Source organism: Bombyx mori, chromosome 21 (assembly GCF_030269925.1).
Source record: "Bombyx mori chromosome 21, ASM3026992v2".
Classification (NCBI taxonomy): domain Eukaryota; kingdom Metazoa; phylum Arthropoda; class Insecta; order Lepidoptera; family Bombycidae; genus Bombyx; species Bombyx mori.
In genome coordinates, this window is record NC_085127.1 from 1,549,758 (window position 1) to 1,570,799 (window position 21,042).

The following is a 21,042-nucleotide window of genomic DNA, read 5'->3' on the forward strand; positions in this document are numbered from 1 at the left end:
ATTGGAAAAGTAAGTATTATTTTCTGCCACTATTGAAGGCAATGACAACATGGACGAGGAGCTGACGTCACCATTTGTAATACAAACATGGTGCCAGCGGCGCCATCATCAGTCGTTGACATAATTAGCAATGGCGACGTCATCATTTTAAAAACACAATAGAATCAGTCACTCCGTCATATATAAAAAGTACTAGCTGACCCGGCAGACTTTATCTACCTTTTAATCCTTCTCTGGATTTCCACGAATAATTCAAGACCAAAATTAGCCAAATCGGTCCAGCCGTTGTCGAGTTTTAGCGAGACTAACGAACAGCAATTCATTTATTACCCGACCCAATTCATTTATTATCACACGACATTCATCTTCGAGCATAGTAGTAATTCGACACTTGTCACATGCACAAACACTGAAAATGTACTCCTACCCACATGTATCGATATTACATGATAGTTTATCGAACATCTCACCCGTATGGTTGGCGTCTTCCGGCACCATGAAGGGCGCGATGAGCTGGTCGAAGTAGTCCAGCGTGGAGTCCCGGGGGCGCCGCGTGATGTCCGCCACCACCGTCAGCGCCGAGTAGTCGATGCGGAACTTGGACAGCAGGGACGCCATGCTGGAAACGTTTTTATTTGAGTATGATCTTTGTAGACTGTCTAAATAGTTTTGACTCTCAAGTTCCACTTAATTTTATTTAATTTTTTATTGCCGTATAGACGAGCATACGGCCCATCTCATCATAAACCGTCGCCCATTAGCGTCAGCAATGCCAGGGGCAAAGCCAAGCCGCTGCCTACCGCTCAGTACTCTCCACAAGCTTCGTTTGAAGAACAAGATGTCATAGCGATCGGGAAACACCGTGGAGGGGAGCTCATTCCATAGCCGGATGGTACGTGGCAAAAATGATCTCTGGAAACGCACTATGGATGAACGCAGTGGCTCCAGGTAGTACGGATGACATGAGGCTTGTGGAGAGTATTAAGCGGTAGGCAGCGGCTTGGCTCTGCCCCTGGCATTGCTGACGTCCAAGAGCTACGGTAACCACTTACCATCAGATGGACCGTATGCTCGTCTGCCTATACGACAATTAAAAAAAAACTTACTTCCTTTCTTCGATCTCCAGCTCCGTGTTCTTGTTGGCGAGCGTGAATATCCGCAGCGGGCTGGAAGACCAGGCGCGTCTGGTGGACAGGATGTACGGCAGCAACAGGGTCAGACCTGGGGGCGCATCGTGAGGCACGTCAGTACCACGCAGTCGCTACACGAGCGCTCTCTAGCGCCGACACAATACCTATCCTGGTCTATCTGGACCACACATAGATTGAACATAGGGTTGTATGGCTCACCTCCGTCGTCATAGAGCCACCAAACGTCGACGGTCCCGGCCTGCCTCCTCGTGAATTGTTCCACTGAAGTGAACGAGGACGCCCTGCGAGCCACCGCAGACCCTAGAGCCCTCCGCACAGCGTAACTTAGACCTTTACTGTAATAAAAAATATCAATTTTTTTGATGTGAAACATCTATAGCCGCACGTAAAACCGATTTCTGGCGTGGCGACGCGTCGCCACCCTATGTGATGGTATATATATACAGTCTATATGCAGTAGTGTGTACGGTGTGGCGACGCATCGCCATACGCAATCGACTGTGCGATTCTCTCCCACTCGATCCGGCGTTAAGCCATCTCTCTCGCTACACTGAGCTCGGATACCTATAGTGTATACTCCGTAGTGTATACAGTGTTGTTTTTTGTTTACTACAGTACACATAACCAGTGTTTTACTTGAAAAAAAATTGTTTTTTCGTAATATTTTATTTTATCATTATGACATATTTAGTTCCTATCACAATTTGTTCTTTTCTGCATATTACTTTTACAAAATAATGTTGGTGTTTCACATTTGCCAGGCGTCCCGTGACGGCTCACATTTTTTTCCTTCTCCGTGGCCTGGTTCATAAGACGCCGGAAGTGACAGAAGTTGGGTTACCTATATGGTTTAGTGGTAAACATGTCCATAGAACCATACAGTAGATTTGGGGGAATAGAGACTAGAGTACAATACTTTTTTTGAGTTGTTAGATTTAACTTTGTTGAACTGAAAATGACTTTAATTAGTGGATAAGAATATTAAACAGTTATCTATCTCACAACTAAATAGTGCCAGCCCTATAGAATAACTCTATTGTCCCTATACGTAACCTGATTCACCCCAAAGCCAAGGTAAATCGGATCAAGCTAATTTTTTCAGTTCTTGTGTGTATTTTGTAATTTACTTTGTATAATAACGCGTCGTATATAAAAAGCCTCCGGAACCATTTTAATCTCAATTTCATTAGTATTACCCTAAGAAAAACCATTGCGAATTTGTGTTGGATTTGGAAAGGGTCCCGACTCACACAAATTTACGGTACTCAGATTTCATGTCGGAATCGATGGAAACGCAATTAAGGACCGCACCGATTTGACATTGGACGAAACGAAAAAACGACACTAAAAAGAGAAGCACGTATTTATAGAGTGCCAGAGAATGAGATGGATACATCTATACTTCTATACCAATATTATAAAGAGGAAAGATTTGTTTGTTTGTTTGTATTGAGTAGGCTCCGAAACTACTGAATCGATTAGAAAAATTCTTTCACTGTTTGGAAGCTACATTATTTCCGAGAGACATACATAGGCTATAATAATTTTTTGAAAAAAATTAGGGATTCTACTAAAACTCCAATAATGTAACGAAAGATGTAAAAAATTACCTAAAATATTCTTTACATCGCGTGCCCTGCGAAAAGTATTGACGATAGAATAAAATAATGTAATAAGACTTTGTGGAGCACATTATTATTTACAAAAAGTGTCACAACAGCATATAGTTATAGTTATGCCGCAATAAGTGTTCTTTTATTTTAAAAAATAAAACAACCTCAAATATCGTTGAATTTTTTGTTAAAGACCCGAGCGGAACCGGAGCGGGCCGCTAGTAGATAATACTTGTGGTAATATCTCATACCTTCCTTTGCCGCTTTTTTTAATTTTGACTTGCTCCTTGTCCGGGTCTGCGCCGGGGTCCTGCGAGACGGCGCGTCGCAGCTGTGGCGACCCCACCGACAAGTCAGACGTGCTGCCTGTCGGAATCATAACACTTTTAATGCTTTATACGAAATGACCCTTCTTTTTTACTGAAGCGGACTTTTTGGCTGGAATGCGAAGAGTGAAGTTGTGTGATTTGTTTTATTGTGTCTATTTAGTGTTTCTTCAGGTTTAAATGTGTAATAACGGTGGTTTATTAACTGTTTAATATCCGTGAAAGTGCATAAATGTGGGAAAATGAAACTAAGCCGCTGAACGCAACTTCTCGGGATCCTCCAAAAAGTCCACTGAAAAAGTCTCAGTAAATAACCATCATTTTACTGACATTATATTTAATCCCATATCATGTCATATCATTTCATTTCACTCCATGTTTTCATTTTTATAAAAATAAGAATATAAATTAAAATAAGACACGACCTAAAGGTCTTAGTTACCAGGTCATAAAATCCCTTAAAAAAATACTGAAGCAATAAAGCCCTATACTTTTAACGAAAGATAACTTTGCACTTTATTTCAATAACAATAGAGTTGCACAAATTGAATAGCTGTCTCGTGAAGGTGACATTCTTGAATATGCGACTGATGTTGTTGACGGTCACAAAAGACAGGGACTACTCACCGTCGGGTGGTGCAAATGCTCGATTTTTTATGGCACAATTTCAAAAGAACCAATAGAGCAATAGAGCGATAGAGGATAAGAGAAGATAGAAGAGAACAAGTTGTTTTTTTTTTCAAGCAAATTTAATTACTATCTACCTGTAAAACGGAGAAAACGATGGCTATACATACGTACATACTTTTAGTTATTCTTATCCCGCATATTAGAATAAGAATGTCTGTTCAGCATGTCCTCTTTGTCAATTGAGGTCTACCATACGTCATTTTCGCACTCACACTAGTCTCTCACACATCCTCTTTCACACAACCCTTCCAAGTCTTTCTAAGATACCCCCTTCGCATATTATTCCCCTGACGTACATAATATTACGATTGAGTTACCTACATGAATTTATATACAATAAGAATTAGTGTTTATCCTCTGTGCGTCCCTAAAGCTCTCGTCCGATCGCGACGTAGCTCGGTGCAGTGGACCTCCAGGGACGATGCCGAGATGCGCGAACTCTTTTTTTTTTCTCTTGTAGGCAGAAGAGCATACGGCCCATCTGATGGTGAGTGGTTACCGTCGCCCATGGACTTCAGCAATGCCAGAGGCAGAGCCAAGCCGCTGCCTACCGCTCAGTACTCTCCACAAGCCTCGTTTGAAGAAGGACACGTCATAGCGTTCGGGAAACGCCGTGGAGGGGAGCTCATTCCATGGATGAACTTTATTCCGGTGGCAGGCGGTGCGATGGTAAAAACGAGATGATGGGATCATCTCGAACAATTCCTCACTAGAGTGTACCCGTAATTGTTAGATTTTTTTTTTTATATAATAATTGGGAACAAATCACCCACGATCATCTGGTCCCAAATTACATTTTCGTGTGTTATCGGTACCAGAGACTGACATGCATACTTTACATACACATATATAGATAATAAACACCCTGACCAAGAATAAAAAAGCCTGATCATCACACGAATGTTTGCCCGATGGGGGAATCGAACCCACGATCCTCGGCGCAATAGTCAGGAGCGCTAACCACCACACCACCGTGTCAGTCGTATTATTAATATGAAATAAGTCGATTTACCTTCGGACTGAGTGTTGAGGCTCTCCGTAGACTTCGTTGCTTTGTATGTATCTCCCATGGAACCTGATCACGAAAGGAAACACACGATACAAATTAACGCTAACAGCACCTATTGTTCCCACAATTATCCTGGGAGAATATCGCTGGTCTTTCATCTTAGTGGGTTCTGGAGGTATTTTTAATTAATCTACTAGGACGGTCTATTCATTAGGAAAAATGTCCTGAAGAAATCTGACGTTAGTGATTACTTCACAAGCGTCAGTTCCGCCTAAACTCGACCGCGGTCAATGTGCTTAGTGCGAGTTTTTTAACGTTCTCGATAGCGTAAAAGTTAACTCAAATTTGTATTTAGTTGGAATAGGGCCCCTAGCAGCAAATGTAGGCAGACGTTCCAAACACCATGAAAATTTGAGTTAACTTTTACGCTATCGAGAACGTTAAAAAACTCATACTAAGAACACTGGACAGCTCAAGTTTTATACACTTCTGGTGTTATTGAGATACTTTCTAGTAAAGCCCTGTAATAGTTACCAAATAAAAAAAAGAAGTAGACATAACAACCTGAACGCAGTCTACAGACTTGAGACATGAGGTGGAAATCTCAGCTGTGCTGCATAACGGCTGTCACCCTTCAAACCGGAACGAGAGACTGCTTCGCCACAGAACTGGGCGGGACGATGGTACCCACGCCCTACCAGTGAACGTGGTGGGGATCGAGGTAAACGTGGTGGGGATTCGTCCGCGCGCGCGCATCCCTCCGTGTGGGCGCGTGTTGCTAAACGCTAGTGCGTATCGCGATAAAATGACGCAAATTGTGAAATGTAATGCGTGCAATATAGTGATCGACGAAATGCTATCGTACATTCAAAATAAGGTGTCGGTGATAGATGAGGAAACGTTAGTGCGAATTTGTATAACGTCATTCTCAGCTGAGGAAATCAGTAAGTCGAAAACGTTATTGTTTGATTCCGTGTCTGTGGGCAGGTTGAAAATTAAGCGCAAAAACAAGGGTAAAGAAGAACGAGATCTCGTGGACATTGTGAATGTATTTAAATCTATGGAACCAGATCTTTTCCCGATTTACGTTGCGAGAGATCTGGACAGATTACCACCCCTAGTTTATGATCATTTTGATTGTAGTAAGATATTAAAAGACTTACTAAAAGTTCAAACTGAAATTAACGATCTAAAGGCGACATATGTGACAAAAAATGAATTAAGCGATCTAAAAACTGAACTATTGTTATTGAAAAATAACTCGTTAACTCCTTCAGTATCGAATGTAAACACAAAGCGAGGGGGATGGATGTTGGATAGCGATCCTGTTGGACTCATTAATATGACCAATTCTTCGTTATCTGAAACCAATAATATCAATATTGGGAATGAAAGTACCAAAATAGGATACGAAAATAATTCGAAACAGTGCAAAGATATTTCGTACAAAGGCACAATGAGGGTAGATACGAAACAAAACGAGTGTGAATCAGCTGTGTGTCAACAGTCGTTATTATCAAAACCGGTCAGCGATGGCGAACTATGTGTAGCGGGGATAAAGAGGCCTACGCAAACAAGTGAAACACCAGTGCCCGCGACGGCAACTGATTGTGGGCCGACAAATCAGCTGATCACAACACAATTAGTTAAAGGTAGCGAGCCATCAGATAATGATAATGATAACGGATGGCAGAGGGTATCTAAACGCCGAAAACCTATGAAATACAGATATATAGGCAAGGCAGGCAGTTGCAGAGATAACGAAGGAAAATTCAAAGCCGTGGACAAAAAAGTGGCCATTTTTATCACTAAAATACATAAAGATACAACAGAAAATGACATAATCGATTATGTGTACAGAAAAACACAAGAAACTATTATTTTAGAGAAAATCTCTTTTGCATTCGAGAGTGACTATAAAGCTTATAAATTCCATGTTTTAGAACACAAATCGTCCATATTCCTAGATAGCAACCTATGGCCACAGGGTATTATATTTAGGAAATTTGTGAACTTCAAAGGGAAAAAACAAAAAAATACGAACGGTGACATTAACGCTGTGATCGGTACCAATACATCTCAATAATGAATAGCAGCGGTTCTATTTATAATATAGTTAGTTTCAACTGCAAAGGAGTGAAACGATCCGTGGAACATGTAAGACAGCTGTGTCGGACGTCGGATATAATCGCGTTACAAGAGACGTGGTTATTGCCGGACGATTTACAGTTTCTCAGTGCCATTGATAGCGAATATGGCTGCACCGGGACTTCGGCCGTAGATACTGCGGCCGGGATACTCAGGGGGCGTCCATACGGAGGAGTGGCGCTACTATGGAAGAAAAGTATCTTTCAAAATGTGTCGATAGTGCAGTGTGATAACGCGCGTGTGTGTGCTATAAAAGTAACAATAGATCAGAGATCGTTATTGGTGTTCAGTATTTATATGCCTACGGATAATGCAGTGAACCTAACGGAGTTCATGGATTGCCTCAGCCTGATGAGCGCTATTATTAGTAACGAAAATATCGAATCAGTGTATATACTCGGCGATTTTAACGCCCATCCTAATGAACCTTTCTACAGGGAGTTGGCATGTGTCTGTGGGGAATTAGGATGGACTTGTGCGGACGTTGAACTATTAGGTGTAAATTCAGACACGTATAGTTTTATTAGTGAGGCGAATGGGTCCAGACGTTGGCTGGACCACTGTGTAGTCACGAAGTCAGCTATGCAGACCATTGTCAATACGTATATACTGTATGATGTCTTGTGGTCTGACCACTTTCCAGTAGTAGCACAGTGTGATTTTAACACTATAAAACCGAAATTTAATAATGTTACTCAATTGTGTAGTACTGTGCGATGGGGGGACAGAAAACCTGAGCAAATTGAATTTTATCATAAGATATGTCATGATAAACTGAGACAGATAGATTTTCCTGGCATTCTAAGTGATTGTTGTGATTGTGTTTGTAGTAATTCTGACCACAGACACATTTTAGATAAAATGTATCATGATATTGTTGACGTACTATGTCAAGCGGCTAGCGACAGTTATTCCCGTAGCAGATTTAATTGTAAAAAACCTGTTATTGGCTGGAATCGATATGTTAGTGATGCTCACGGGGAGGCGAGGTGTAAGTTTAATCTATGGGTGTGGCATGGTAAGCCGAGGTCGGGTCGTGTTTGGAAAGAAATGCAAGAGAGTAGGAAAATTTTTAAATCACGTCTGAAATGGTGTCAAAACCACAGCGAGCAGTTAAGAATGGATATACTCGCGTCTCATCACTCCAAGCACGATTTTCACAGCTTCTGGAAATCTACCACTAAACTTAATGGTAAACCAGGCCTGCCCGTGAGCGTCGGTGGTATAAGTGATCACGATGGCATCACGAATATGTTTAGGGAACACTTTGCGGTTAGTTCGCCATTGGGACCATCACAGTCAGGGTGTGTGGGTGATTCTCAGGGGCGGATAGTTACTGCTAGGTTTACGGCTAACGAAGTTAGAAAAGTTATTAACTCCATGTCACGGGGTAAGTCTCCGGGTCATGACGAGCTGAGCATAGAACACCTAAAGTATGCCGGTGTACACTTGCCCCGAGTCTTGGTTATGTTCTACAATTTATGTATAGGACACTCCTACTTGCCTGAGGAGATGTTGAAGACTGTGGTAGTGCCAATTGTGAAGAATAGGACCGGGGATATATGTGATAAAACCAATTACAGACCCATCTCGTTAGCAACTATCATAGCGAAAGTGCTTGACAGTTTGCTTAATATACAACTTGATAAATATCTTCAGATACATGATAACCAGTTTGGTTTTAAATCAGGAATGTCTACAGAAATAGCCGTATTGTGTTTAAAGCTAACTGTCAAGTACTATACTGATCGAAAAACTCCAATTTTTGCCTGTTTCCTCGATTTATCAAAGGCATTCGACCTGGTTTGTTATGACATCTTATGGCAAAAACTGAATAATACTAAAATGCCGAAAGAACTAGTACAGATATTCAAATATTGGTACGCCAACCAGCTGAACGTGGTACGATGGTCGGGTGTCTATTCGAGGCCATACGGGATGGAGTGCGGGGTGAGGCAAGGGGGGTTGACCTCGCCCAAGCTCTTCAACCTGTATGTGAATGCTCTAATCGAGGAGCTCAGCAGTACTCATGTCGGCTGCCATATTGATGAAATATGTCTCAACAATATCAGTTATGCTGATGACATGGTGCTGCTGAGTGCGTCGGCCTGTGGGCTGTCTAAGCTGCTTGGCATATGTGAAAGGTATGCTCTAAGTCACGGTCTGGTGTATAATACAAAGAAAAGTGAGTGTATGGTGTTTCAGGCCAGAGGCAGGTGTCTGGATAACATTCCCTCCGTCAAACTGAATGGTACGCCACTGCGCAGAGTAGACAAGTTTAAATACCTAGGACACTTTGTAACCTCTGACCTGAGGGATGATACAGACATTGAGCGGGAGCGGAGAGCGCTGTCTGTAAGAGCTAATATGATTGCCCGCAGGTTCGCTCGGTGTTCGCGGGATGTCAAAATCACTCTATTTAGAGCGTTTTGTACGTCCTTCTATACGTGCAGCCTGTGGGTGTTCTATAGTCAAAAGCAGTACAGCGCCTTACGCGTCCAATACAACAATGCGTTCAGGGTGTTGTTGGGGCTGCCTCGGTTCTGTAGCGCGTCGGGAATGTTCGCCGAGGCACGAGTCGACTGTTTCTTTACGACCATGCGGAAAAGATGCACATCCCTGATTGGCCGGGTCCGGGTCAGCCCTAACAGCATCCTGAAGGCATTAACAGACCGTTATGACTGTCGGTACTTGAACCATTGTACGATGGTTCACTTGCGGACTAAATAATATTAGTAATAATAATGGTTGGTTCGAAGTAGGTATCAGTGGAATGGAATATTTGAAATGTATTCCACTGATAGCTACTTTTAATAAATGTATATTTTTTATTTGATTGGTTTTGTTAATGTTAAGTATGTTTCAATGATACTATGTACACATATGGACTTATTGTTGTCTGAAATAAAATAAATCATTCATTCATTCATCATTCATTCATTCATAAACTGAAGCAATATTCAGAGAACGCCGCTACCCAAACTCCGATGACCCCCTTAGTCGCCTTTTACTTAGGGCTGGTGCTATTCTACGCATCCTCCTCCTCCCGATCTATTAACGGTGCTTTTAAGTATCTTAAGCACCGGTAACCGTCCTAACTAAATTAATCCATAGACACAGCCCACTGAGTTTCTCGCCGGGTCTTCTCAGTGGGTCGCGTTTCCGATCCGCTGGTAGATTCTGCGAAGCACACTCTTGCTAGGGCCAGTGTTAGCAACACACCCGGTTTGAGCCCCGTGAGCTCACCTATACGCTAGGGTAGAGCTGATATAACCTCTAAAGGCTATCAGCATAGGTAGAAAAAAAAAATCGTCCGATAAGCGGGAGAATTAAAATATTAAACAAACTGTTGCCCATTTATATCTGGATAGAGAAGCTTGAACGTGCTACACTTAAGAGGAAGCTTGAGTGTGACTCACGCGATATTCCCGCCACGCCGTTAGCGTTGAGGTCATTGAGGTAGATCTGGAGGTCTTCGTCGAGCGCCTCGCTGCTGTACTGTCCGCCCTCGATGCGCAGTATCGCGAGCGCCATGTGCACGTCCAACGCTTTACTGTTGAGTAGTCGATATTGTTTCTAACGAATTACCAGTAAACAGGACGCCACTCGTCAGGTTTAAGCCCCGTGAGCTCACCTACTAGTTAAGGTTACGCTGATATAGCCTCTCAAGGCTATCAGCTGAGGTAGGAAAAAAAAAAGGACGCCATTGGTTTCACGGGACTGGCAGGCGAGTGGTAGTGGTACTAGTAGTGGTATAATACTTCGGTTTTCGAGGGGATTTAGAAGAAATGCTCTATCACTGAGTGCTCATGAAAATTTTGTATGGCAATCTTGAACGATGACGTAATTGTATAATATATCGCGCTCTCTCTCATGAGAGGCTGCTTTTAACGGGCGTATTTCTCAATATCTCTAAATTTTTTCGAGAGATTTTTAATGTAACTTTACTAGTTAACTCCATTATGCACAAATTTTACTTCAGTTTTATTGCGTTATAAACAAATATTATGATACATGTTTATATTAATTATGTCTTGATAAGGATCATGGTATTTAAAACTTAGAAATCAAGAGGTGGATCTATAAATTATAAATAATATTTATTTTAATGTAATTTTATTAGAGACTAATGGTGGGAGTATTGTGATCCCGCACGGGTAGATACTACATGTACTGCATAGTTTGTAGATATTTATATAGATTTCTTACTGGTGGTAGGACCTCATGAGAGTCCGCGCGGGTAGGTACCACCACTCCGCCTATTTCTGCCGTGAAGCAGTAATGCGTTTCGGTTTGAAGGGTGGGGCAGCCGTTGTAACTATATTGAGACTTTAGAACTTATACGTCAAGGTGGGTGGCACATTCACATTGTAGATGTGTATGGGCTCCAATAACCACTTAACACCAGCTGGGCTGTGAGCTCGTCTACCCATCTACGCAACAAAAAAAATCCATGCTATATTGTCGATTCCCGTAACGTTGAGCAGTAAGCGAGGAGTAGTGACTTACTGCATGACCTCGACGTAGTCCACCAGGTGTTGCCTGCTGCACGTGCGCCAGTCCTGCTTGAAGCCCATCATGAGGATGTTGGGGGTGAGCTTCCCGAGCCCGCTGCTCTGCACCAGCGCGCTGGCGCCGTCCTTGAAGCTGACGTCATCGACCAGGGTGTAGAAGGCCTTGATCTTCCGGCGCTGGAACCAGCCGTACGCTCGCTTGCTGAGGGCCTCGCGCGTCGGCTGGCTCACCGGACCCTGGGGACCCGCGGAGTTACTACTGCTCAGTGGTACTCATCAATTATAACGATTATTTTTCTTCTTTTTTAAAATTATTAGCTTTAAAAATAATATCAATATAGCTTTGTGGCGGGTAGCCATCATACAGCGTAAGATATTTGACAGACGCCTGAATCTCGCTTACGACGTTTTCAAGATAAGCTTACATATATACAAGTTCTTGGAACAACAACATTTAGACCGTCGGTCTACCGAGCAATATTAGCCGCTCGGTGGAAGATCTTTCCTTTGTCCTTTAAAGCCTCCCACAGCCTTAAAAAGAGTTTTATTATTGTTTTTTTTTCCATAGATATTATACCACTTAGAGAGGAAATGTGAATTATTTTTTCTGCAATGATCAAATGATTTCTTCAGATTAATTCTTCAAAATGTACATAGCTGTACTCGTAAGTACAATGCAGATTTTTAATAACGAATTTTCATTAGGGTTTTATATATGCACTAGCTGTACCCGTCCGCTTCGCTGGTCATTTAAAATTAACATTATTATTTCTCACCCCCACATAGATTCTCATCATTAACGATCCCAACTAGTGTAGGGAGCCTTAGGGAGGATAGGGACTAGTGTAGGGAGCCATAGGGAGCCATTAAGTACATGTATTTTCTACATGGATACCAAGTTTCAAGTCAATCCGATGCATGGTTCAGTAGTTATAACGGAACATCCGTAAAGACCACTGTAGATCTATATATTAGTATAGATGTGTGGCGTAAGAGCAAGCACTTCACATACTTGAACGATCTGTCCGCACAGCATCAGCGACAGTCCCTTGGTCAGCAGGTACGTGAAGTCCGTGAGCAGCGGCCGCTCCCCCGGGAACCCCGTCAGCACCAGGACTTGCGGCCTGCACAAGGATACACTTGAGCAGATCGGGTACCAGGGCGGCAAATGGTCTCATTACGTGGAAGTAGCATTCCACTTTGACATCAAGAACTTGTACAAATACTAGCGACCCGCCCTCGCTTCGCTTCGGAAACTGTAATTTATTATTGATTTCTCCACTATTCAATGGATGTTATTATACATATAAACCTTCCTCTTCAATCACTCTATCTATTAAAAAAACCGCATCAAAATCCGTTGCGTAGTTTTAAAGATTTAAGCATACATATGGATATAGGGACAGAGAAAGCAGATTTTGTTTTATACTATGCAGTGATTAATAATGGTATTTCAGAAAACCTTCCCAAACTAACAACTTAATATGAGTCTTGAATGAAGTGCTCATAGAGTGAAAAATTAATTGATTTCTTGTTGTGATATTTTTAGACCTAGTTTTTTTGAATACCCTTATCAACAAGTGAAAAGTTATTTGATTTAAGCAACATTTTTGCAACTTTGCAGGACAACCCCTTAAAGTTTAAAATTTGGAACAAATATCATCGACAAAAAAGCTTGTCCCAAATAGATACCAAATAAAACCCTGCATTTTTGCCCTTCTAAAGCAGACTAGCACACGGCCCACCTGATGGCGAGTGGTTACCGTCGCCCATGGACTTCAGCAAAGCCGGGGACAGAGCCAAGCCGCTGCCTACCGATTAGAAAGCTGTAATTACAAAGATAAATGTCGCGTATTAAGAGAAATAGCGTTTTGCCTCTCGATATGACAGTAGCCTTCTGCGGCTAACGGCTGGTGCGAGGGCTGGTGGGAGGGCTGGTGGGAGGGCTGGTGGGAGGGTTACCTGTAGTTCTTGACGTGCTCGTCGATCCCGTTGAGCAGCTGCACGCCGGCCAGCGCCGTCTTGTACGTCTGCGCCTGCGTCGTGGAGCCCCAGTTCACGTCTGCAACACAAGTTCACTTGTCGCCATAACCTTCCTATCTAAGCTTTTAGAGCCTTTAGAGGCTGGGGCTACATTAGCTACAACGAATATTCATATTATCGCGATGAGTATTGTCGAGCAGATTTTTTTTATTGCTTCGATAGGTGGAAGATTTCACGGCTCACTTGATGTTAAGTGGTCACCGGAGCCCATAGACATCTACAACGTAAATGCCACCACCTACCTTGAGAAATGAGTTCTAAGGTCTCCGTTTTTACAGTACAACGGCTGCCCCACCCTTCACGGCAGAAATAGGCGAGGTGGTGGTACCTACCCGCGCGGACTCAAAAAAGACGACCTACCCACGATAAGATATATATATATATATGTTTGTATAGTACATAGCACTTGTCCTTGTCGCGCCGGTAGCGACTGGCATACGTCTGTCCCTGTCTGCGCGTGGCTCACCTGGCTTCCTGTAGGACACGAGCAGGTAGAGGGCGAGCAGGAAGGCGAAGGTGCCGAGCGCCTGGCTCCACGACACCACGAACATGATGACCACGCACAGCACCGAGCCCAGCAGCGACAGCCACATGTTGTAAAACTGCGGGAGCAACCGATATAGAGACTGTCGTGTGGCCTTAAACTATTTATTTTTTGTCTTTAGGCAGACGAGCATATGTCACATATCCACCTGATAGTGGTTACCGTCGCCCATGGACGTCAGCAATGCCAGGAGCAGAGCCAAACCGTTGCCTACAGTTAAGTACTTTCCGCAAACCTCGTTTTTTTTTAGTGCTTAGATGGGTGGACGAGCTCACAGCCCACCTGGTGTTAAGTGTTTACTGGAGTCCATAGACATCTACAACGTAAATGCGCCACTCACCTTGAGATATAAGTTCTAAGTATATTCAATATAGTTACAGTTTGAAGACGGACATGTCATAGCGCTCGGGAAACACTGTGGAGGGGAGCTCATTCCATAGTTGGATAGTACGCGGCAAAAAAGTTCTCTGGAACTGTGGATGAACGCAGTAGCTTCAGGTAGTATGGTCATTACTCCGGTGGGGGGCGGTGCGATGGTAAAAAGACTGAAAGTTAGATGGTGTTTCGGCATTGTTCCCTGGAGCCCGTGCGGGGGGGGGGGGGTCTGTACTCACCCTGAAGGTGGGTCTCCAGCCGACGGGCCTGGCGAGGCTCGCGTGGAACGTGGAGAAGTTGATGAGCGTGTAGGCCGCCAGGAAGAAGTTCGATATCAGCGGGGCTATCTGGTTCAGGCCGCCTGACAATACATTCTTAAATTATATTACGCCTTGAAAAAAGTCCATAGATATCTACAGCGTATTCTCCTCAATTTCACATGAGTTCTCAATTTTCAACTACAACGGCTGCCGCTTCCTTCAAACCATAACCGTAATTATTTATTTGTATAATCAAAGAAAATTATGTCTGCATTTATTTATAACTAGCGACCCGTCCTCGCTTCGCTTCGGAAACATTAAATTTTATTATTGATAGCTGAGTCCCGCGATGTTACTCGCGGTTATTGTCGTACCGCGGGTGACGCCGCGAGGCGAAGCTAGTCCAAAAAAGTAGCCTACGTTACTCTTAATGCCATCAGCTACCTATCGGTCAAAGTCCCGTCAAAATCGGTCCAGCAGTTCCAGAGATTAGCCGGAACAAAGAGACAGACCGAAAAAAATTGTATGCAGGTAGTAAAAAGCGGTTATTTCAATATTACAAACAGACACTCCAATTTTAGTTATATGTATAGATTGATCAAAATATTCTATTTTTATAACTTTGTAACTTTATCAGAGACACATCAAGCGAACAACGAAAGGAATATTACAAAATTCACACGACGAGCGTGGTGACATCAGACCTGGACCGACCCGCTGAACTCACCCAGGAGTATGAAGGTGGTGGCGATGACGAAGGTCAGCACGTACCCTCGCACGGGCTCGTTGTTGGGTCCGTAGCCCTTAGCGAAGAACTCGATATAGGGGTACAGCTTGTCCTGACACAGCGCCTGGGGATAGAACGGTCCTCTTTATGAGCCGCATGATCACTCCCCGGTCCCCCGCCCCCGGTCCCCCCGTCCCCCAACCTCGCCCCCCCCCGGTCCCCGCGCTGCTCGCCACTGTCCCCTGTGCGTCTAGCATCTGCGCGTTCTGCTGGACCGAGGTCGTGGCTTCCATTTACGCATTAGACAAAAATTCGTGTCATGAGTAGACACGATTATCCTTTTGGTGCTTATTCATTTATTTAAACGTACACAAAATATGTTCGATATTTTTATAACTTGTCAGATTGATTTATTTGACAATCGATAGTCAGTGTTGTGTTTTAAAAAGAGGAAAAAGGCTTCTCAGCACGTACAGAATAATCTAGAATGCTCTTGAGGGGTGAGGGATACATGAAAAATTTTGTACGGGGGTAAAGGATTTAGTTATTGTCACAGCGCTTCTAGGTTATCAATTGGGATATGAGTAGTATATGAGCAGTACATGAAGGCTCATAAATATATGGACAGTCCACGATGGTTCGTCTGTGGTCTCCGGTTTGACACCCCTGTCCAAGAGCGAGGGCTGCTTCCGTACACGCCGAATAAGACAAGCAGCTGTAACTTACCTGGAAGACCTTCGGAGCGGAGACCAGAGAGGCCAGCGCGGAGGAGAGCGCGGCCGCGAAGCAACCTCCGTGAATGAGTGGACCGAAGGCTGACACCAGCCGCACCACCTGGGGACGAACAGACGTCTCAGTGCTCCAAGGACAAATAGAACAATCCCCATAAAAGAATACTTGAAGATACTCGAATCTGATGATTCGTGACTGTAGACTATGACGTCTAGCGTAGTATGGACATGTGATGCGTAGAGAGAAGATGCATGTGACTAGGAGATGTATGGAAATGGTAGTGCAAGGTAGACGGGGAAGAGGTCGACTGAAGAAGACATGGATGGAGTGTGTGAATGACGATATGAGACAGAGAGGAGTGAGTGTTGAGATGACGGCTGATAGAAGATAATGGAAGAGAAAAATTAGCTGTGCCGACCCCACCTAGTGGGATAAGGTGGAGAAAAGGAAGAAGAGACTATGATGTCATCGCTATCAAAGTGAGTTTGAAAGGATTAGTAGCGCCTTCGTTGCTAACTTCCTAATTATGATTTAAAATATTATTTTACAATTAACTCCGCTATTCCATAATAATTTTTTCGCATTTATTCTATATCACAAATTAATTCTACTTATATATGGGCGCACACGCCACTATTGGCACCCGTCCAACTCATCGTGATGTTGGCATCTATTTTCAATGCCGCTATGGCGAACTGTATCTTTCCCGCGGTGTGGAAAGAAGCGGACGTTATCGGCATACATAAACCCGGTAAACCAAAAAATCATCCGACGAGCTACCGCCCGATTAGCCTCCTCATGTCTCTAGGCAAACTGTATGAGCGTCTGCTCTACAAACGCCTCAGAGACTTCGTCTCATCCAAGGGCATTCTTATCGATGAACAATTCGGATTCCGTACAAATCACTCATGCGTTCAACAGGTGCACCGCCTCACGGAGCACATTCTTGTGGGGCTTAATCGACCAAAACCGTTATACACGGGAGCTCTCTTCTTCGACGTCGCAAAAGCGTTCGACAAAGTCTGGCACAATGGTTTGATTTTCAAACTATTCAACATGGGCGTGCCGGATAGTCTCGTGCTCATCATACGGGACTTCTTGTCGAACCGCTCTTTTCGATATCGAGTCGAGGGAACCCGCTCCTCCCCACGACCTCTCACAGCTGGAGTCCCGCAAGGCTCTGTCCTCTCACCCCTCCTATTTAGCTTATTCGTCAACGATATTCCCCGGTCGCCGCCGACCCATTTAGCTTTATTCGCCGACGACACGACTGTTTACTATTCTAGTAGAAATAAGTCCCTAATCGCGAAGAAGCTTCAGAGCGCAGCCCTAGCCCTAGGACAGTGGTTCCGAAAATGGCGCATAGACATCAACCCAGCGAAAAGTACTGCGGTGCTATTTCAGAGGGGAAGCTCCACACGGATTTCCTCCCGGATTAGGAGGAGGAATCTCACACCCCCGATTACTCTCTTTAGACAACCCATACCCTGGGCCAGGAAGGTCAAGTACCTGGGCGTTACCCTGGATGCATCGATGACATTCCGCCCGCATATAAAATCAGTCCGTGACCGTGCCGCGTTTATTCTCGGTAGACTCTACCCCATGATCTGTAAGCGGAGTAAAATGTCCCTTCGGAACAAGGTGACACTTTACAAAACTTGCATAAGGCCCGTCATGACTTACGCGAGTGTGGTGTTCGCTCACGCGGCCCGCACACACATAGACACCCTCCAATCCCTACAATCCCGCTTTTGCAGGTTAGCTGTCGGGGCTCCGTGGTTCGTGAGGAACGTTGACCTACACGACGACCTGGGCCTCGAATCAATTCGGAAATACATGAAGTCAGCGTCGGAACGATACTTCGATAAGGCTATGCGTCATGATAATCGCCTTATCGTTGCCGCCGCTGACTACTCCCCGAATCCTGATCATGCAGGAGCCAGTCACCGTCGACGCCCTAGACACGTCCTTACGGATCCATCAGATCCAATAACCTTTGCATTAGATGCCTTCAGCTCTAATACTAGGGGCAGGCTTAGGGACCCCGGTAACCGTACTCGTCGAACTCGACAAAGAGGTCGACGTGCAACCTAACCCATGCATCAGCCCGCTGAGTTTCTCGCCGGATCTTCTCAGCGGGTCGCGATTCCGATCCGGTAGTAGATTCATTCGCGAAACAATTGCTCTTGAGTTGTTAGGTCTCCTTCGGAGGCGCTCGGGCAGTTGTTAGCAAATCCCACCCCTCTTGGCTGAGCCTTTGCTCGCCCACCTGTCCTGGTGAAACTGGAAAGGCCTTCGGGCCACCAGTAAACTTTCAATCATAAAAAAAAAAAAAAAAAAAAAAAAACTATTGGCAATAATGGGCATGGTAATAGATAGTTTAGTTTATTCTATGTTATTATTTATTTATTACTAGTAAGATGAAACTGTTATTCTACAATATTTAATAATTAGCAGACACTGTTTTGATGTCAAAATGTTCAGAATATGTTTAACGTTTATGAACACAAATAACTGGATAAATAAATAAGTATTGGTAAAGCATAAATATTAATAAAAAAAAAAAGTGTGTGTGTCCGCTCCGACGCACGACTGGAGTTTACTGGATATAAAAAATTAAACGAAACAATACGAGAAATAGTTCTATATTACGACAACACGATACACTACAGATTATTAACAAATTAACGAGACACAAAACAAACGACTAACAAATATATGAAAATACAATAATGAGAGAAACGCGCGATCAGTACGAGGCTTTGTGGCGGACTGCCGGCGCAGCAGCCCGGCGCGCATTTCGTGTGACATGCGCAATCAGGCGCATAACGCATTTCGTGTGACATGCTAGTACGATTTTGGTCCCCATAATTTTCATACCCCGGGCCTATATATGTAAATCGATTCTAAAGGAGTAAACTCCAATAATTTATATGTCGACTTTAGTAATATTAAGACACTGTTTTGATTATTATTTTAAATGATAAAATGTGTTTTTGATAAATATCACAAGAATGTAGGGTAGACGCCGTAACACCCGAGTATAAAATGGCGGTGCGTGGACAGTCGTCTCAGTCTGTCTCGGGCAGTCAAGTCGGTCTGTCGGTTTTATTAACTTTTATTGCAATTATTGCAATACACCGGGTTCAACCGAATACGAGTGATGACGGAACTGTCGCTCAGCCATTCCTGGCGCCGTCATATATAATGGCAATCATCTACCCCGGGCGTGTCCCGCGGCCCCTCATGGCGGATGTGCTCACATGGTAGTCGTTCTGCAGACCGTACGCGCAGGTACCGTTATGGACGCAGGCGGCCAGCGAGCCGGCGGCCAGGTCGGCCACGTCCCCCGACGCGTCCCGCAGCACCGACCAGCCCGACACCACCGCTATCAGCAGGTACGACAGCGTCGTCAGCAGGATGGCGAGCAGCGTGCCCTTCGGAATCGACTTCTGAGGGTCCTGGAATTACAACCACGCGTCGTGATCAGAGAGGATTCCGCTGCATGGGTCGACGAACTCACAGCCCACCTGGTGTTAAGTGGTTACTGGAGCACATAAACATCTACAACGTAAATGCGCCTTCCACCTTGAGATACAAGTTCTAAGTTCTCAAGTATAGTTACAACAGCTGCCCCACCCTTCAAACCGAAACGCATTACTGCTTCACGGCAAAAATAGGCGGGGTGGTGGTACCTACCCGTGCGGACTCGCAAGAGGTCCTACCACCAGTAAAAGTACCACCACCACGAATACTCGCGCTCGAAGTAATAGAACACGTGTACATTCCCTCCCATAAATATCTTAATGTCATACTCGTAATTTAGTTTTTCTGCGAACAAACGTTATCATCCCCTTTCGGTCTTTACTGTAGGCAGCGACTTGGCCCTGCCCCTGGCAATACTGAAGTCCATGGGACTACGGTACCCACTCAACCATCAGGTACGCCGTATGCTCATCTGCCTACAAGGGAAATTAAAAAATGCAAGATATCTGGTAGACACCAGCATTCTATTTATAAAGGCTAGAAAGCATTTCAATTCGAACTATAGATCTGCTAAAACCCTTGAGTCACACGTGAGATATGAGTCACACGTGAGAGATACAGCCTTTGAATTAAGAAATGTCCACATCGGCGTGTGATGTTTCATTATGACCAGCGCCGTGAGGATAACTACGCATCTAGATATTCCGGGAAAACAGGAAACGGTTTAGTAAACGAAGGATCAGACCACAAAGGCACAATAAATATGCTACTGATTTAGTGCAAACAATGAAACATCCCCCGAACTCATGAGTCTCGGTGAACATTCCCAAGCCCGCTCAACCTTCGATATTCAATATTTAAAGACTCTCCGTACTAAGATCAATAATATATTTTGTTAAAATAAAATATCGCATTTGGCGATAAGACCTAGTATTATACAAATGTATCTGCTTCTTGACTGTTTTCTAATGTTAATTGTGTTTTGGTGTGTAATAAAGTGTATTTTCTCTATCTCTCTCTCTCTCCTATCCCGTCATACCTTCAAATCTCCCGAAATGTTGGCGCCGGCTAATATCCCGGTAGCGGCCGGGAAGAATATGGAGAATACCGAGAAGAAGTTGTGATGGACGCCCTCGTAATATCTGTAGTCGGGGCCCATGTTCTGCCACAGCACCTCCACTGTAGACAAGTATACGAACATGATTGTAAATGAATAAATGTTTTTTGAATGAATAAATGTTAATTGGCAATCAATACTCATTGTTTTAGGGCATTCAAAAGGTCGCAAGCCCGCAGTGAATTAGTACAAAAGTTAGGGGTCCATGATTGTTCCTTGGGCCCGTGGTCTGCTCTCAACATCTGCAGATCGTTGAGTCCCACATACCCCGCGCGCCCCCTAGGCGCGGGGACCTCGCAGGAGGTTC

General features: G+C 44.1%; 1 protein-coding gene across 2 annotated transcripts in view; it reads right to left on the minus strand.

Annotated features, from left to right (window-relative positions):
• The window catches only part of LOC101737814 (bumetanide-sensitive sodium-(potassium)-chloride cotransporter), a 51,935-nt gene that overhangs the window by 3,570 nt on the left and 27,323 nt on the right, over nt 1–21,042 (minus strand). For both annotated transcript variants that reach the window (XM_062674608.1, XM_012689778.4), the window contains exons 8-22: nt 20,658–20,797; nt 19,396–19,593; nt 16,127–16,234; nt 15,401–15,524; nt 14,653–14,774; nt 13,961–14,096; nt 13,414–13,513; nt 12,464–12,575; nt 11,447–11,688; nt 10,357–10,490; nt 4,793–4,855; nt 3,016–3,130; nt 1,350–1,486; nt 1,107–1,221; nt 471–619 (exon numbers count right to left, since the gene is read on the minus strand). In XM_062674608.1, coding sequence (XP_062530592.1) covers nt 471–619; nt 1,107–1,221; nt 1,350–1,486; nt 3,016–3,130; nt 4,793–4,855; nt 10,357–10,490; nt 11,447–11,688; nt 12,464–12,575; nt 13,414–13,513; nt 13,961–14,096; nt 14,653–14,774; nt 15,401–15,524; nt 16,127–16,234; nt 19,396–19,593; nt 20,658–20,797 — 1,995 coding nt within the window. The remainder of the gene's footprint in view (nt 1–470; nt 620–1,106; nt 1,222–1,349; nt 1,487–3,015; nt 3,131–4,792; nt 4,856–10,356; nt 10,491–11,446; nt 11,689–12,463; nt 12,576–13,413; nt 13,514–13,960; nt 14,097–14,652; nt 14,775–15,400; nt 15,525–16,126; nt 16,235–19,395; nt 19,594–20,657; nt 20,798–21,042) is intronic.